The sequence below is a fragment of the Oryzias latipes genome, chromosome 21 (assembly GCF_002234675.1).
Source record: "Oryzias latipes chromosome 21, ASM223467v1".
Classification (NCBI taxonomy): Eukaryota; Metazoa; Chordata; class Actinopteri; order Beloniformes; family Adrianichthyidae; genus Oryzias; species Oryzias latipes.
Genome location: NC_019879.2, coordinates 13,986,198 through 14,003,526, shown reverse-complemented (window position 1 = coordinate 14,003,526; position 17,329 = coordinate 13,986,198). Strand labels below are relative to the sequence as shown.

The window sequence follows — 17,329 nt, the reverse complement described above, 5'->3', positions numbered from 1 at the left end:
ATTGGTATAAAAAATATTTCCATGATAAATCATAACTATTTTAAAAAAAATGTATGAAGGGTAAATGGTCACACTAGCAGTGACGCTGTTTGCAATACGATGCTGCCTTCAAGAACTCCTTGTAAATCAGAAACATTAGTATGTCAGACAAAGATTTGTCTGAAGCTATTTGAGTTAGTTAAACTAACCAAATGTATTAATGGGAAAATGATCAATGTTTATACACATGCTAACTTTTGAATTAACTAATTTACCAAAAACGTCTTGTTCCTTACTTGTGGTGCTTGTTAAAGTACGTCTCTGTCATAAACACAAAACTATCTTAACGATGTGTATTTTTTACCTACTTTCGTATTCGTTAAACTGTTGTATTTCGCTAATACTAGTGTTTTAATTATTTGATTTCTAAATTCCGACGGACTTTAAAGTTCCACGGGGAAAGGCGACGAACATCCTCCACGCGCAAGCGCATTCGCTACTCCTCTGCAGTGCAGGGAAACATGGCGACGTCCCTGATTTGCGGCTGCTTGACAGCTAGCCTTAGAAGTTCTGGGACTAGGAACACTATCAGCACCGCGTCCAAGGTGAGTGTGTGTCCAAATTAAGGGGCAGTTTTATGGGTTTAAGGAAAAGTGTATATGGCGCTGCAAAGCTTAAGCAAAGCGTTGCAATATTCCCCCAGCCGACGGTCAAATGTGACATTACCCATAACCATCGAGTTTCCGTTGGTTTTGCTAACTGGCTAAGTTGTAGCGACAAATAATAGCCGTTCTGTAGCCGGCGGTCACCGCTGCAGGTATTAGAGCGTCCACCTACATTAGCCGTTCAGCCTCAGTTATCACAAGCACAGGATTTAGTGTTGTTCTCCAAGGGCTTTGTGAGTTTCAGTTTGCTCAGTCAGTGACCTCCAGCAGCCGCTGCTATGCTATCCTTGGATTTAGCGGCTCTGCGCCATTGAATCTGTCCCGCTGAGTCCTTTTGGAAAGTGATCCGTGTGCATCGTTTCAGTATCAGCGATGACAAACAGCAGCTTTAACTGCACATTAAAACTGTCTAAACGCGCGGAGGAAACTAGTCCAGAGTAAAGAATGGATGGATCACTACCCGGAAATGCTGTTCAAGGTTTTTGAACACATTATTCATGAATACACGAATTAACATGAATACATATTCATGTCTGTTTAGAAAACAGACATGAATAATCATTTCTAGAAACCCTTTCATATTTCTACTTAGTTGTTAAATTTGTTATTTTAATTTTAATGTTTGTGCATTACACACAAACAAAAACGTTTGTAATTGTTTTTTGTATCCTTTTATAAAGAAGTTTGCCAGCTCAGTGTTCAATTTGTAAATGCAGAACTATAATGCTGTCTAAAGATGAGGGAATGGAAATGATGTAAATGTATAGTTTTTTTTATCAGTTTAAAATGATCTGATTAACTTGGTTTTTGATTGTTTTTGATAATTAGCCAACAATAAATATCTCGCTTACTTCATTTGACTACAATCAGTATTACAAAAATATTTCACGCTGTGATCTGTCTGCAACAATAACACAATGCATGAGGTCAAAATGAAATATTCTTTTTGTTGTGAGAACTGCACCTGATAACTACTGAGCTGCTTTATTCTCTTGAAAATTGAGTTTCACATGTTAGTCCTTATGTTCTTCTCTGGTGATCCATAGGTTTCTTACAAACACTGGGAAATGGGGCAGCAATGTTTCAATTTCACATCCATAAAATTTCTGTTTTCTCATTTGATTAATACCCAGAATTAAACTGTCCTTTAGTTAAAAGAGTTGTAAAACAGACATATTTGCTTTCTGTGATGAGACTACAGAGGAGCTGTAACTATGCTCACATTTATTTTATTTTGAATCACTATGCCAGGTTGCCTCATTGATGAGAAAAGGAACAAAAGTTATGTGTTGGTAGATTATTTCAGGGTCGATTGATTTTTATTTTCCAACATGCCAATAACAAGTCGGCAAGGAAGCATGATTGAAAACAAAGAACATTTGACAACATAACAAAAACAGAAGAATGAGAGCATTTCTAACAAATTTGGGCGTGCTGGTCAAGGAGCAGGCAGAAGCTGAGCTTATTCAAGCCTGCCCACCCCTTTTTACTTTACTTACAGGTTTTGCAACACTTTCTCATGATTTATCTGTCAGCATGTCATTGTGAACTTTAAAAAGTCAATAATAATGAATAATAAATTAACATTTTTGTTATCACCACCATTCTTAACATTGCCGCAAATCTCGCACTTCCACACATCTTTCTCATAGATTGTTTCTAAATTCCATTCAAACTATAATTTGACCAAACCATTCTTTTGTTGAGTAGTAGGGCTGCACGATATGAGGAAAACTTGCGATATTAGAGATTAATATTGCTATAACGATATAGTTTGCGGTGAATAAACAAATAGCAAAATAACCAAAAACATCATTCCCATTTCACTGCAACAGTTTAAAAATTGTACTCTAAATGACCCTCCCCCACATAGGTGACAAAGATCAAACATAATAGGCCTCCATCCAATTGGTCTACAACTTGAAGGCGTCCATCCGATTGGTCAAATCCATAAAGAGATTTATTTGATTCGTTAAATGCTTCAAGCTGCCATAAGATTGTTTGAACACATTTAAGGTTTACAATTTATTGCAATTTTCGCCTTCTTTTGCACATTGCAGATCTGGATATTGCAATAATGATAAATTTGTGGAATATTGTGCAGGCCTATTAAGTGATGTGAAGATATGAAGGTTTTGACTGTTTGTGTTCACTACACACACTGTTCCATAACTTTACCCCTGACATAGATGCACAAATCAGCATCAAGCCAGATTTCTAGCTCAATTTCTATTTAGGTTCCTCTGTGGGGGTTGGGGTTCTTTCATTTTCCTTTTTAAAAAGTGTTTCTCAATAAAGTTTTTTTTTATTCTTAATCTTCCAGTTTGATTTTTTTCTCTCTGACTTCAGTTCTCATATTCATCAGAAAGTAAGGAACAGAGGAAGATCCTCCTGCATAGTTTTGACATTATTGATACAAGTAGCATTGATGCCAATACACTGTCTTCCATTTGTATGTAGGTTTTTTTTCTCTCCAAATAATTAACACAGAGAAGAAGAAAAATCTGCAGAACGCATGTTTCCTTCCCTTTTTACAAATGCAGCCCAGTAAGAACACAGCCTTCAAATTTGGAGAAGTTTACAAAAGAATTAGTAATTGGGGTAGAAATCTGGCTTGATGCTGAAGTGAATCTAGAAGAGTGGCAGCACAGCATGTCTCAAATGATAAAAAAAAACAGTTTCTGATTGGAGAGGAACGTGTGTGTGATGAAGTTTTGTAAAAACAATCTTCTGTTGACTATGACTTAATGATGTTCGATAACTTTGGCAGGTTCAGGCTGGAAGGAAACTCAGAAGGGCTTGTTATTCCAATGCAGGTTCAGACTTGAGCAGTTGTCCTCTTTACAGCAGTGGAGGCTGTCTTCAGAGTGGGACTGTGGTGTCATCCCAACTGATAAGCCAGGAGTCAGTAATTTAGAATTGTATACTTCGCTCATTTCCGTAAAAGTCTTTGTACTGAAAGTCCTTTTTAAATCATCTTTTGATCTATTTTAAAAATATTCCCAGTGGTCCTTTAGTTATGGTTATGCTTTTAACAAAAAAAGAAAAGAAAAACGAAACAGTGTTTAGGACACACACTCACTGGCCTCTTTATTAGGTCCAACTTGCTAGTACTGGGTCGGACCCCCTTTTACCTTCAGAACTGCCTTAATCCTTGGTGGCATCATCAGTTCAACAAGGTACTGGAAACATTCCTCAGAGAGTTTGGTCCATATTGACATGATAGGATCACACAGTTGCTGCAGATTTGTCGGCTGCACATCCATGATGCCAATCTCCATTTCCACCACATCTCAAAGGTTCTCTATTGGGTTGAGATCTGGTGACTGTGGACGCCATTTGAGTCCAGTTAACTCAGTCATGTTCAAGAAACCAGTCTGAGATGATTCCAGCTTTATAACTTGGAGCCTTATCCTGCTGGAAGTAGCCATCAGAAGATGGTACACTGTGGTCATGAAGGGATGGACGTGGTCAGGAACAAAACTAAGGTAGGCTGTGGTGTTGGAACCATGCTCAATTGGTACTAAGGGGCCTAAAGTGTGACGCTGCCATCCGAGTGTGGCAGCAGAAATGGAGACTTATCAGACCAGACAATGTTTTTCCCAATCTATTATCCATTTTTGTTGAGTCTGTGTGAATTGTAGCCTCAGTTTCTTGTTTTTAGCTGACAGGAGTGACACCCGGTGTGGTCTTCTGCTGCTGTAGTCCATCTGCCGCAAGGTTGGACTTGTTGTGTGTTCAGAAATGCTCTTCTGCAGATCTCGGTTGTAACCAGCGGTTCTTTCAGTTCCTGTTGTCTTTCTATCAGCTGGAACCAGTCTGGCTTTTCTTCTCTGACTTCTGGCATTAACAAGGCATTTCTGCCCACAGAAGCTCACTGGATATTTTCTCTTTTTTGGGACCATTCTCTGTAAACCCTAGAGATGGTTGTGGGTGAAAGTCCCAGTAGATCAGCAGTTTCTGAAATACTGAGGTGAGTCTGTCTGTCTGAAGAGCAGCTGACTCGGGTTTAGAAAAAACATGAATCTTCTTGTTTTACATCCTCTTCTCTGTTTCTGCCACTCAAACCTATCACTGAATGTTTTTTTAGAGCTCTTTGTCTTGTCTAGTGTTGCTGATTAAGTGATGCTGTGACACTTTAGTGAGCAGCTACATTGATCAAACTTCTCTGCTGCCTCCCTCAGGTTCTCGGTGGATCTGCGGGTCTGTTTGGTAGCCATGGGTCCCAGCTGCAGCCCCCCCACCTCCAGCAGCAGCAGAGGAACCTCTCCCTACACGAGTACATGAGCATTGGCCTCCTCAAAGAGGCCGGCATCTCTGTGCCCAGCGGCATGGTGGCCAGCTCCGCAGAAGAAGCTTACAATGTGGCAAAACAGATTGGTGAGCAAACTTCAAGACTCACTGACTGAATGTTCGCCCTGAGGCTCTCAGTTCAGTTCAGGCTGGAAAAAGGAAAAACATCAAATAGTCTGAAATGTTTATCATCCAATTCTTTCCAGTCAAAGATAGATTTTTTTAACTCCACTAGAATATCCTGGAGGGCTAAGTGAGAGGAAGTTTGGTGAATTTGTTAAAAAGCTGTATGTTTTTTGAAAACAGCTTTTTATTTTTACATTGCCTGTAGAAACCCACTAAAAACATACATTTTAGAACAAATCTGGGTAAGAGTTTGCACATGGAACTTAAACCTTTGCTTCACTTGGATTCTACCTTCTCTGTTCGGGAAGGTTTTTTCTTTTATTCCACATAAAAACACATTCAAAGCAACAAAACAAAAAATAAACAGTTTAAGAAAAGCTCCGTCTGAGACACATTTCTGGTTTTAAAATAGTTGAGACTGTTTAGTTTGCAAGTACATATTTATTCAAGTATCTTCCAAAACAAAAGCCTGGTAGGAGTTGTGATGAGAACATGAGCTCTTGTGACATAAATGGTGCTCAAACAGCTGCAGTCTGGCCCACACTGTAAGAACACAGAGTTGGTCCAAATATAACCTCCTCAGGTTTCACTGGTGTTGGTTGACATGCAGCTTAGCTCCAGCTGTTCAGACACACAGCCTACTTCATTGTTTGTTTCTGATCTAACCCCTGTTTTCATTCGACAGGAACGATAAGTAAAAAGCACAATGAGTGTATGTTGCACATTTAAATGATATTTGGTCCATACAGCAACAGAAATGCAGCTTGTTTTGGGATAGAAACACTTAAATGTGTTCAACAGATCCATCATGTTGTTAATTACAGTATCCTTAGTCTAATTTATCACAAAACTAGTTAAGTTTATTAAAAAGACACTTACTTTAGCACAGCTGAAACTGGACTGGTATAATTAAATGGAAACATCTTTTCTGAATATGGTAAAATATGAATATAGCATCTCGGAGACAAGCCTGTTCATCCAGTTAATGCAGGATTTCAACGACATGCCTACATTGTACATAGAATGTGAAGATGCATCTCTTTATGTTTTTTTAGAAAGCAAGCTATATCTGATAAAGAAGTCAAGGGATGGAAAAATTAGATTAAAAAATGTAGCGTTTGGTCAGAAAGGAATGTTTTGGAAAAATATTCAGGTTAGTAAATGAAACACAATTGATTCAAATACAAAAAGAGATGTGAAGGTATGAGTTTATTTCCATAACAATATTCCCTGTTTTTAGCTAAAGGATTTGTTTGATAGCAAGAAACTTGAATAATCAGCCTAAATCCTGGAGATGTTCAGTGCAGAATGAAAGCTAAAAGACTTGAAAGTGATCACCCAGACAAATATGTGACTATAGCTGATTGATATTAGGTCTGTAGCACGTTTAGTGTGGTTAAAGGGATGGCTTAGAGAAGCAGAATGTCAGCTGTTTCTCACCAATCACTGAAGTAATCCCCCGAAAGATGGTGGAATACTTCAACAATAATCTTAGTCATTTGCTGTTAACTTTTGCAGATCTCATCATTCAAAGAAACATTGTTTGAAAGTATTACATCCAAAGAATCTCAGGTTATGTAATGGATGGAAGGGTCCTTTCTGAGTTTTGTGTCTGTTTTGGTTTTAGGTACGAAGGATTTGGTGGTGAAAGCTCAGGTGCTGGCTGGTGGCAGAGGGAAGGGGACATTTGAGGGTGGGCTGAAGGGCGGAGTCAGGATCGTCTACTCGTAAGTCACTTTTCTCAAAAGACAAAAATGTAAAAAAAAACGTTCCCATTACTGCAAAATAATTACAGAAAAAAATGAAGTGTAGTTTTTACAGACACTTGTCCATCTTTAATCCTTCATCTCCAGGCCGGAGGAGGTCCGAGATATTTCATCCCAGATGATCGGGCGAAAGCTGTTCACCAAGCAGACCGGAGAGGCAGGCCGAATCTGCAACCAGGTGTTTGTGTGCGAGCGCAGGTATCCACGCAGAGAGTACTACTTCGCCATCACCATGGAGAGATCCTTTCAGGTGAGGAGATCATCCTGCAGCTTCTAAAAACCATCTAAGAACAGCACATACAGTTTAAAAAGTGCACATTTCTACCCCCCCCATTTATCTGACAAAAAGAAGAAACCCTCCAGATGTCCATGGAAGATGAGACGAGTTTGAGTTCTTTATTTTATACTCATATTTTATCACTTAGTTAAAGCTGAAATACCTACCGGGTTTCCTTTTTCTGCTGATGACACACAACTGCGTCTGTTTTTAACAGTGATGAAAGGGAGAGCAGGCTTTTACTGCCTTTTAAATCCTTTAAAGGCACATTTTTAGTGATGAGCTTTTAGGAGTTTAAAGAAAGATCTGCACCAAAACGATTAAATACTTTTTTTGTTTGTTTCACTTCTTTAGTTTTACTTCTTTATTTTCAATTAAAACAATTTTAAGCAGATTTGTAAAGTGCAAAAACAAATACATTACAAATAATGGAATAAAATACTGATTGGATTCCTTCTTTGGTAAAAAAATAAATTTACTGTTGTCATTTCTGTTTACTATATGAATCTGTAACTCTTAAAGTTGTTCAACTTGTCCTAAAAACGATTTTACAAAGTTCATCGTAAGGGAAAATGGTACTTGCAGTAAAACAATATTTTTAGGATGTAATTTTTGAAATATCTAATAAGTTCATGAAATTAGTTCTAAAATGAAAAAGTAGTTCAGGTTTCTGTTTTTAAACCCCCCAAATCTCTGGTATCAAGATCTGATTTGTATTGGAGTTCTCTTATTAACCCTCATTTTTCTTCCACAGGGTCCTGTGCTGATTGGCAGCTCGCAAGGGGGGGTCAACATTGAAGACGTTGCTGCAGAAAATCCAGACGCTATCGTCAAAGAGCCTGTTGACATTGTGGAGGGCATAAAGATGGAGCAGGCTGTTAAGGTACCATCAAACAAAGGCCAACGCTGGCTGGAGGAGTTCCAGGTGTGAGCAGTGAGCTGCAGGAGATGCTGAAGAGGAAGGACAGGAAAGCAGAGGGGGCGTGGCTTCTTAGTGCTCATCTTTCACTGTGGTGACTACAAGGAACAAAACAGAAGAGACTCAGAGATTTTCTAACAATAAAAGTTTGATCTCGAGAGTTTGTTTCAAATTAAAGTTTTTACAATGAAACATAAATAAAAACTGCTTTGTAGGCCGAAAATCTGTGGTTCCTGTAGTTGAATTTGAGAGGAGTAAAAAAAAAAAATACAAAGTAAAAAATGTGCAGATGGAAGAAGTGACAATGAATTAGAAGTAAACAATTCTAATAAACATAATTGGAGAATTATAACCACACTTAACTAAATGAATTCATGCTGCAGACATGTCTGAGACATTGGGTTAATTTATTATTTTCACAAAGCATAAGCGGTAACAGCTCCTGTTGGTCTTAATTATTTACTAACTTTAATTTATATTGCTGTCGGCAGCATTCTTTCTTTAAAGTTTTCTAACCGCACAGAACCTTGATGTGCTCTGGTTCTAGACCTTAACAGAGTTAGGTTTTCATCTGCATTCAGTCAATCTAAGGGTGTTCTTTTTTTGAGCCAGATGGTTAAAGTTGTACATTAGTAACTTCATGAAGCTCAAAGGCTCATCAGCTGTTCTGGTGTTTTGCCGATGCAGGTGGCCCAGAAGATGGGCTTCCCTCCTGCGCTGGTCAACGAGGCAGCGGAGAACATGATCAAACTCTACAATCTGTTCATCAAGTACGACGCCTCCATGGTGGAGATTAACCCCATGGTGGAGGACTCCTCCGGCACTGGTACACAAAGATCTCTCACACACTCACTCTGACCAATCAGACATGCAGACCTGAACAGCATGAGGTTACGATAAATAAATCCAATGTTCACATTTTCACCGTTTTACTTGCTGAAGCTGAAAAAAACTTTAGTCTCTGATAAAATGTTGAAACGTGCTGGTGTCATTGAGTTTGATTTCTGACACTCTTAAGAGCTCTACTAATCCTGACAATGTTTATTTTTTATCAGTACAATGAAAAAAAATTGGTGTTTTAGCATAGTTTCAGTAAAAATGTAAAGATTTTTGTCATGACTTTTTAATTGTACATTTTTTCTTTTTCTTATTTTTTGTTAAACTTGTCCTGTGCAACAGCTGAGCAAACAGATGAGAGCTGTAGGCCTCTTCTGTTGGACATATTTTACTTTAACAACAGGGGTTATGAATCTTCTGACACACCAGAGGTATGTCTGAATAAACCCCTTTTGTAATCTAGGCCAAACTTTATTCATCGTAATCATATTTGTAACATTTTTGTGAAGGACCGGACGGAAAAGGAAAGGAGGGAAGAAGAGAGAGGGATGTTAGAGGGAGGGGGCCAGTAGGATGATTATGTGTGTGTGTGTGTGGGGGGGGGGGGGGGGGGGTAAAACCATGAAGCAGCATAAAGCAACAAGTTTCTGGATGGTTATACTCATCACGGTCAGGTTCAGATGTAATACAAGTCTAAGAGGGGCGGGGCCTGTCCATACACACTCAAATATTAACATACCTGTTGGCTCCAAAAATGTTCACATGTCAACATGTACACAATACAACTAATGTTCACACATGCATACTTCTGCATTCAGACTAACACGTGTGAGACATTTTATTCAGTTACGCAAACTACTTGTGCAAAGGTGAGCTAACATCTGTGCTCGAGTGAGTATTTATGTTCTTTTAAGGTGAATGATGGAATGTAAAAAGAAAGGGGGAGATTGCCCAGTCCTCCCCACACCAAGACCCCCGCCGCAGCAGCAGCTAGGACCCCCCAACACCCACACGGTAACAGATAGAAAGCAACCGCTCGCCGGGCAATCACATCTGCCTCCCAGGCCAGGGCCAGCAGGGCCGCTACAAGGGACCCCAAAGCCAGGGAGCAGGGAGGCACCGGGGGACAGAGAGTGCAAGCTCCAGCCCAACAAGGGAGGGCCCAACGCTGGGCCCCACCTCAGGAGAGCACCCCACCACCACCCAGGAGTTCTGAGCATTGCCCCACCCCAACCCTAGGCATGAGCCAGGCCCCCCAAGGGAGACCCACCCCACGCTCCAGGCAGCCACCCACCCAGCCCACGGTTGATCCAAGAGAGATCAAGGCAAGGGCCGGCCCTGGAAGAGGACGCCCAAGGACGTCCACAAGGAGTGTTGTAAACATGGCCAGACCGGGCTCCCCCACAGTTTGAATTTTGGAGAAGGCCGGTGTACGAGGGCAAGGACCAGGGGCCTCATTTATAAACGTTGTGTACGCACAAAAGAAGGCGTACGCCACTCTCTACGCAATAATTGATATTTATAAAAAGCAAACTTGACTGGAAAATGTGCGGTCCTTTACGCAAGCTCTGACCCAGGCATACGCACAAAAACGGGTGAAATGAGAAATGGCGACACCGTCTGCAGATGGAAGAAACACGTGAAAGTGAAAATGACAATACTGCCTCTCATAAATAACATGAAGACTTCACAAAGCAAGTCTTACAATTAACAGCCTACACGAACACCCGTTTGATCGATCAGCAGTGAGACAAACAAAAAAAATCAAACAAAAATTACAACAGAAATTCAAATTAACACATATTTGCAAAAAGAAAAGTGAAATATGTTCTGCAATATTGGCATGTTGTGCAATTCATGCTCATAAATAATATAGTTAACACAACGAAATAATGTACAAAACTGATATTCTCGTCAGTGTGTCCGTCTGTTGGAGCAGATATAGGTGCAATTAGATAGATAGATAGATAGATAGATAGATAGATAGATGTATTAATTGTCCACTGGGGAAAGTTGTTTTCATAGTAAAACATTTCTTCATAAGCTACGGAATTATGGTATTCATGCATATGCCTTTAGTTTGTTTTATTTTTGATAAAACAATGTATGGCGTATGTCTCAACCATTCCGAAAGCAACAAGAAATTACATTTGCGCTGAACAATTTCCCATTTCCACATCGATTATTACCGACATCTGTAGCTTGTCAGATGCAATTAAATGGATGGAAATAAAATGCCCCATCACAATGCGTAATGACGCACAATGGCTGATCTTGCGCTCTTAGAAGATGTGGCAAATGGAAGAATTCGGAGTGAACGCATCTTTAGACAGCAACAAGACTTGCTGGCAAACGAGGACGAGTGGCTAATGAGCCGGTTCCGACTTCCTCGAGCCGTCCTGTTGGAGGAGGTTGTTAGGCTACAGCCGTCTGCCACCGTTTGCCACTCAAGTGCCTTCTTGGCATTAGTAATGCCCACACTGTGCCCTCCAAACAACATTTTTCTCCTCTTTTCCACTTCACCAACGATAACTTCTACTTCACATTGAGTGAAGTTAAGTTTTTTTGATTTCCTCTCTGTTTTTGCCATGATTTTGCAATCCATGAATATTAACTTGTGGGCGTTTCACGGACTATCTATGGGCAACTATGGGCGTGTCATGAAGCCCCAAAAGCTGCGCTACATTTAGAATTGATTTTGATTTATTAAGGGAAACATCCGTAGGATGTGCGTGCGCACGGTTTTATAAATCCGAATATTTCTGTGCGTACGCACGTCCTATGTTTCATCCGTACACCACTTCTGACGCAAATCCTACGCAAAGTTTTATATATGAGGCCCCAGAACCCACACCACAGGGACACGGACGCCCCCAGGCTCAGATGTGATGTGGTCCCCGGCTTTAAATGAACATTTTAAACACGAGCATGTGGATTGAACAAGTGCGAGTACATGTAGAATCCAAACTTCTGGGTTTACGAAAACAGTTTTGTTTTTATATTTAGAAAAAAAAAAAAGAATTTGAAACCAAATAGAAAACAAACTCCACTGTGTGTTTACTATACTACAGAAGGAAAACTTCCTATAAAACAACACTCATACTCTGATCCTGGGACATGGAGAGCTTTGACCATGCTCTGCACCAATACTCTCCAAAGCCCTCTGTGTCAGGGTCCTCATCTTCTGTATCTAAAATGAACAGTTGGGCTAAATTTCTATCAAATACACCAGATTCCCTTTTCATCACTATCAGAGTATGTCTCGTTGCCGTGCGGCTCCTCGTGAATAATGCCGGCCTTTGTGAAAGCTTGAAGAACAGTGAAAGCAGACAAGTTAGCTTAAGCATCCACAATCCATTCACAAACTGACGTAACACGCCTGGCGCTGCCTCCCAGTCTTAGTGAAAGACTAAGACTAGGTAAAGGAGGGGAAGATGAAAAGTTTTTCATTGTAATCTGCTTGAAGTTGCGGCGCCACCGTAGTCCTTGCCCTGATGGAAAGATGGCATCGTTTTATAAAACGAAAGCACCAATACTGACCTCCTTGAAAATATTCAATTTTCATTTCCTCTGCAAGCATTACTGTCTTCAGTCATATGGTGACTGTAAAGAGGCTTCCTCCAGCTGGCTTGACTGTTCTCTGATCGTTAATCCATCGCTCGAGTCGGTCTTCCAACCCAGGCCACCTGGCCTTGTTTCTGCCGAAAGTCTTCCTGACTTGTCGGAGTTCGTTTTCCATCTTCAGACATGCAGACATGCTCAAGTTCACGTCAGGTTTAAGTCAAACTCTGTTTTGTTCAAAATAAATTAAACAAAGAATTCCTGTAAGGTCTTCCTGCAGAAAGCAATCTTTTAGAAAAGTGAAAAATGGTCAAAGGTTGAATTTGTTTTTGAGCTCTTTGTGCGACTCGGATGGCGAAGCTGTTAGTTGATGAGTGAAAAGCCCAAAAGTCTCATAAAACACTGCTGGATCCATCTTAACTGAGGCTGAAGCTTTTATCCCATCAGTTACCCAAATAGTTAAAGTCATTGACTTATATGGCTGTCTAATGATCATTCTAAAATTATTAGCAGAGGTGGACATGCGTCTGTTTCTGGAGTTTATTCTGCATTTTTGCATCTAGAAAATGAAGGGAATTTAGCATGCCAACGTGCCTTTAGGCAAAGCTGATCTGGTTTTGTTGTTACCAAACTGCAGCAGCAACCGAAAGAAATGGAATTGTTTTCCCTTTTCACTCCAGGTTAGAGCGTTTTTTAGAAGAGACCACTGCTGAGGAGGCATGAATATTTTTCAATCTAAAAGAAGACGTGTGACGTTAAAACAAACTGAGTGTTTTAGTTCTCATTTGTTAAGCAACAGAAACCAATGCTGTGACTTTTAGGTCTGAAACTGCCCACATCCACAAACACTCAGACTGTGGAGTTTATTTGTCTTCTCCGTTTTTGTCTGCCCATCATCTTAAGAGCTTAGTCTGTCTGATCAAACATCATATTTTTTTCTAACAGTGATGTGCATGGATGCAAAGATCAACTTTGACTCCAACGCAGCATATCGACAGAAAAAGGTCTTTGAGATGAGGGACTGGTCTCAGGAGGACCCCCGAGACCATCAGGCCGCCACAGCTGACCTTAACTACATCGGATTGGATGGAACCATCGGCTGTCTGGGTCAGTTCCATGATCATGAAACCTGAGACTGGTCTTGATCAGCTAGGAGAAAAAGATGAATAATCTTGTTTGTGGGATTTGTTCTCTTTAGTAAACGGGGCAGGTCTGGCCATGGCGACTATGGACATCATCAAGCTGCACGGTGGCACTCCAGCCAACTTCTTAGACGTCGGGGGCGGAGCCACAGCACATCAGGTGACCGAGGCTTTCAAACTCATCACCTCTGACAAGAAGGTAAGACGTGTTGTCTTTGTCTGTGAGTCTTCTTTCTGCTTCTATGTCAAAGGGACTCCTTTTAGAAATTCCAGTTTCTTAGTTTCTCTTCATCATATTTTACAAATGTAAGTACATCTAGAAATCTCTAAAACAGATTTGTAAACATGTTTGTTTTCGGCTGTGGTTTTGCTCTTCAGGTTCAGGCCATCCTGGTCAACATTTTTGGAGGCATCATGAGGTGTGACGTCATTGCCCAGGGTATCATCATGGCCGTGAGAGACCTGGACCTCAAGATCCCCATAGTTGTACGGTTACAGGGTACGGCACACCTGAACAAAGAAAGTGACGAGCTTTGTGCCCCTGATCATGGATATATTGGAGAAGGGAGCTGAGGAATGTTCTCACTCCCTTTTTTGGTTGTGAAATAAAAAAAGGTTCACGGTTCTTTTCAAGCTGCTGATAATAAAAGTTCTTTTGTCTTCAGGCACAAGAGTGGATGATGCCAAAGCTCTGATCGCTTCCAGTCCTTTAAAGATCTTGGCCTGTGATGACTTAGATGAAGCTGCCAAAATGGTACTTAAAACAAGAACACAGACATCTTTTCCATTTTAAGAAGCACTTAAGCACCATGGCATGTGTGTACTTACACTGACATAGCACAGCATGAGTATTTATAATGTCAAAGACCCACTCCAATGAAAATGTTGTCTATAACTTGTTCTTCTGGCATCTCATGATGGAGGAAATATTTGAAGACAATTAACTTAAAAAGTTTTTTACTTGAGTATTTATTCAAATTGTTGTGAATCAGGAGCAGACAAAAAATGTAGTTTGAAAGAGTTTGTAATTTTGACGGGCCACAAGCTCCCTGTTCCACTCCATTCTGATCATCCACTTACAAATAGATCCATGAACGTCTACGTTTTCCATGTCTGAGCTTGGGGGTTGTGGGGGGCTGTAAGCTAGTGGGAGAGAGTGCAAACAGATGGATGATGGGAAGTGGGGACGGGCTTGCTCCACACCAACAGTTTTACCCACAACTCAGAGGTGAATTTCTATTGAACTCCTGCTGCTCTGCAGAAACTATGTCCTAGAAAACAACAGGTTTTTTATTTTGGCTAAAATTGGCATCATAATAATTAAATGATCACTGGGAACACTTTTACAATAGATCAAAAGATGAATGAAGCTGACATGTTTCAGGTGCAACAAAAAATACATCTTTATGTGGTTTCTTCTTGTTAAGTCTGATATCTGTTGTTGCCTTTGATATTCTTTAATGAAGGTGCACTCTTCCTCCTATGTTCTCTCCAGGTTGTAAAACTTTCAGAAATCGTCTCTTTGGCTAAAGAAGCTCAGGTGGACATCACCTTCCAGCTGCCCATCTAAGAACCTGACCACCTCTCTTCCAAACACCGTTCCCCAGATCGCTCTTCTCTGCTCACTAGCAGCAGGACTGAACTCCTTAGAAGACAAATTCACCTTCCTCTTCATCATCTGTTAAGGATTTTCAACATCTTAAACTCAAACAAACACCCTTCTTTATTTATGTTTATAAATTTGTTTCAACCCCTCATCTCCTTCTACATGACGCTCCCACAGGCTGTGTTGCACTTGAGCCGATACGCACAAACATTTCACCTCCTCTTCATCCTTAGAGCAGGACTCGTGATCAGTCTGTTTACTTCTGCACCTATTTGGTTAAAAAACAAAACATTCTCAAAAGTCTAATAAAGAACAACACAGCAGTCGTCTCCTCAGTGTGGTTCTTGAGCGCCGTAATGATTGAAAAACAATAAATGTGTATCAGCAAGGAGATGAAGACGAATATGCTGCAGCCTGTTCCTATGCTTCAGCTGTGAGTTATTTTTCATGTTTCTCAGCAAACAACAGCTGATTTATCAATCTGACTGAAAGGTCTGGAGAAGAGTAATATTTACCACAGCAATGTGAAGGTTCTGTGTGTTATCCTCCTGATTTTACTTATTTAACTGAACACAAGAAAAAAACATATTTTGTATATGTGGCAAACTGAATCCTCTTTAAGTGCTTTCCCAACACGAACCTGGATTTTTATCACTGATCTTGACTTAACGTTGTTTGATCAGAAGTTCAGACTTAGGATCACGAGTCTCGCATTTGAACATTTATCTCCTGACATCCTTTAAAAAGCAAATGTATTTCAACTTGATACTGGAGTCCAGACTAGAAGTCTGTTCTTTCTGACTTCACTTCTGTTTCCACTTCTTAAAGAAAGATCATTGGCTGTTTCTCTTTGCTGTCCTGCCACAGAACAAAAGACTTTTAGCTTTCTATTTGTAGGTTTGAGTCTTGTTAGACGGCCAGACTATAAAGCAGTTCGTCATTTTCTTCTCCTCTTTCTCCTGCTGAGCTTCGAACACAAGCAGACAATGTGAGATGTACGTCACTAATTTTACCATGTAAATAACAAATGTTGTTCTGTACCATATTTATGCACCTCACACAGAGGACAAACCGGTAAGAAAAAGAAATAAATGCTGGGAACACCAGTACTACAGTGTGGAGGCCTTTCTTTCAATGAAGATAAATTTTAACTTTTTTCACATCAATGCTTAATGCTGTGGTCTTGAGATCATCCCATAATTGTGGCTTAGAATGCAAAAATATCACTTTTGGTTTCATAAGGTTAAATAAAAATATACATTTATTACTATTTGGTTCATAAAGTGAAAACAGGGCTGCAAACTTTTCAGAAAAGCTTGGAGTGAGACTCAGACAAATGAAGTCAGTCTTTACGGCAGTAAGTCGTAAAACAAGGCAAGTTTAGTTATGGGAAAGTGTAATTATGAAATAAAGCACCTTTAGGTAAAAAAAAAAGACTTTAAAGAGCAACAAATTATTCACCTTAACATGAGAAACAAAGAAACTAAACTACATACTAAGACCAGACACAAGGCATTTTGAAAAAAATTAAAAACTGTCGCTTGTAGAAATTATTTGTGGCCTTTTTTGATGGTTTGAGAATTTCAGTGGATGGCTCCCACTTGAACCATGGCTTAAGGCCTGCTTTCGTAACCCTTGTGCTATTCTAGGCACTTTAACATTGGGAGTTGGGTCATCTAGACCGACTAGACAGTGCTCTGAACCTTTTTTCTTCAATGATTTGTGGTCTTCGCTGGTGTCCATGGATTACATGAAATCTTTCCACCTTTATCCACCTTTGTCATGGTAGGAATAACACGTCAATGGAAGGGTGGGGTCATCTAAGATAGCACAAGGGTTAAAAAAGGAATCACCTTGTCTGGAGTTCCAAAAGTGGGGGTGGACCGAAACACAATAGTCAGCAATGCTCCAGGGGGTATTCCAGAAAGCAAGAGTAAACTACCCTGACTTTAACCCTGAACTCGCCTGAACTTGCTTACTCTGAGTGCTTAACATGAAATATACCCCCATTTCAGGGAACACAAAGCTGAGGCTATCTACTTCCTTAGCCTCAAACTTACCGTGGGAGCTAGCATAACCTGCTTTCTGGAATACCCCCCAGGTTTTGGATAGTTGTTTGTAAACATCTGTTAGTTATTTAGTTTCGAAGAATTCAGAA

General features: G+C 40.2%; 1 protein-coding gene across 1 annotated transcript; it reads left to right on the top strand.

Annotated features, from left to right (window-relative positions):
* The first annotated feature begins 455 nt into the window (after positions 1–455).
* On the top strand, positions 456–16,280 carry sucla2 (succinate-CoA ligase ADP-forming beta subunit). The gene is made up of 11 exons (XM_004081612.4): positions 456–584; positions 4,829–5,024; positions 6,691–6,790; positions 6,917–7,079; positions 7,861–7,989; positions 8,713–8,851; positions 13,369–13,530; positions 13,622–13,764; positions 13,944–14,064; positions 14,231–14,319; positions 15,061–16,280. Exons 1-11 carry the CDS (start codon positions 501–503, stop codon positions 15,133–15,135), a joined length of 1,401 nt encoding a protein of 466 aa, XP_004081660.1. The 5' UTR covers positions 456–500; the 3' UTR covers positions 15,136–16,280.
* Positions 16,281–17,329: the final 1,049 nt, after the last annotated feature.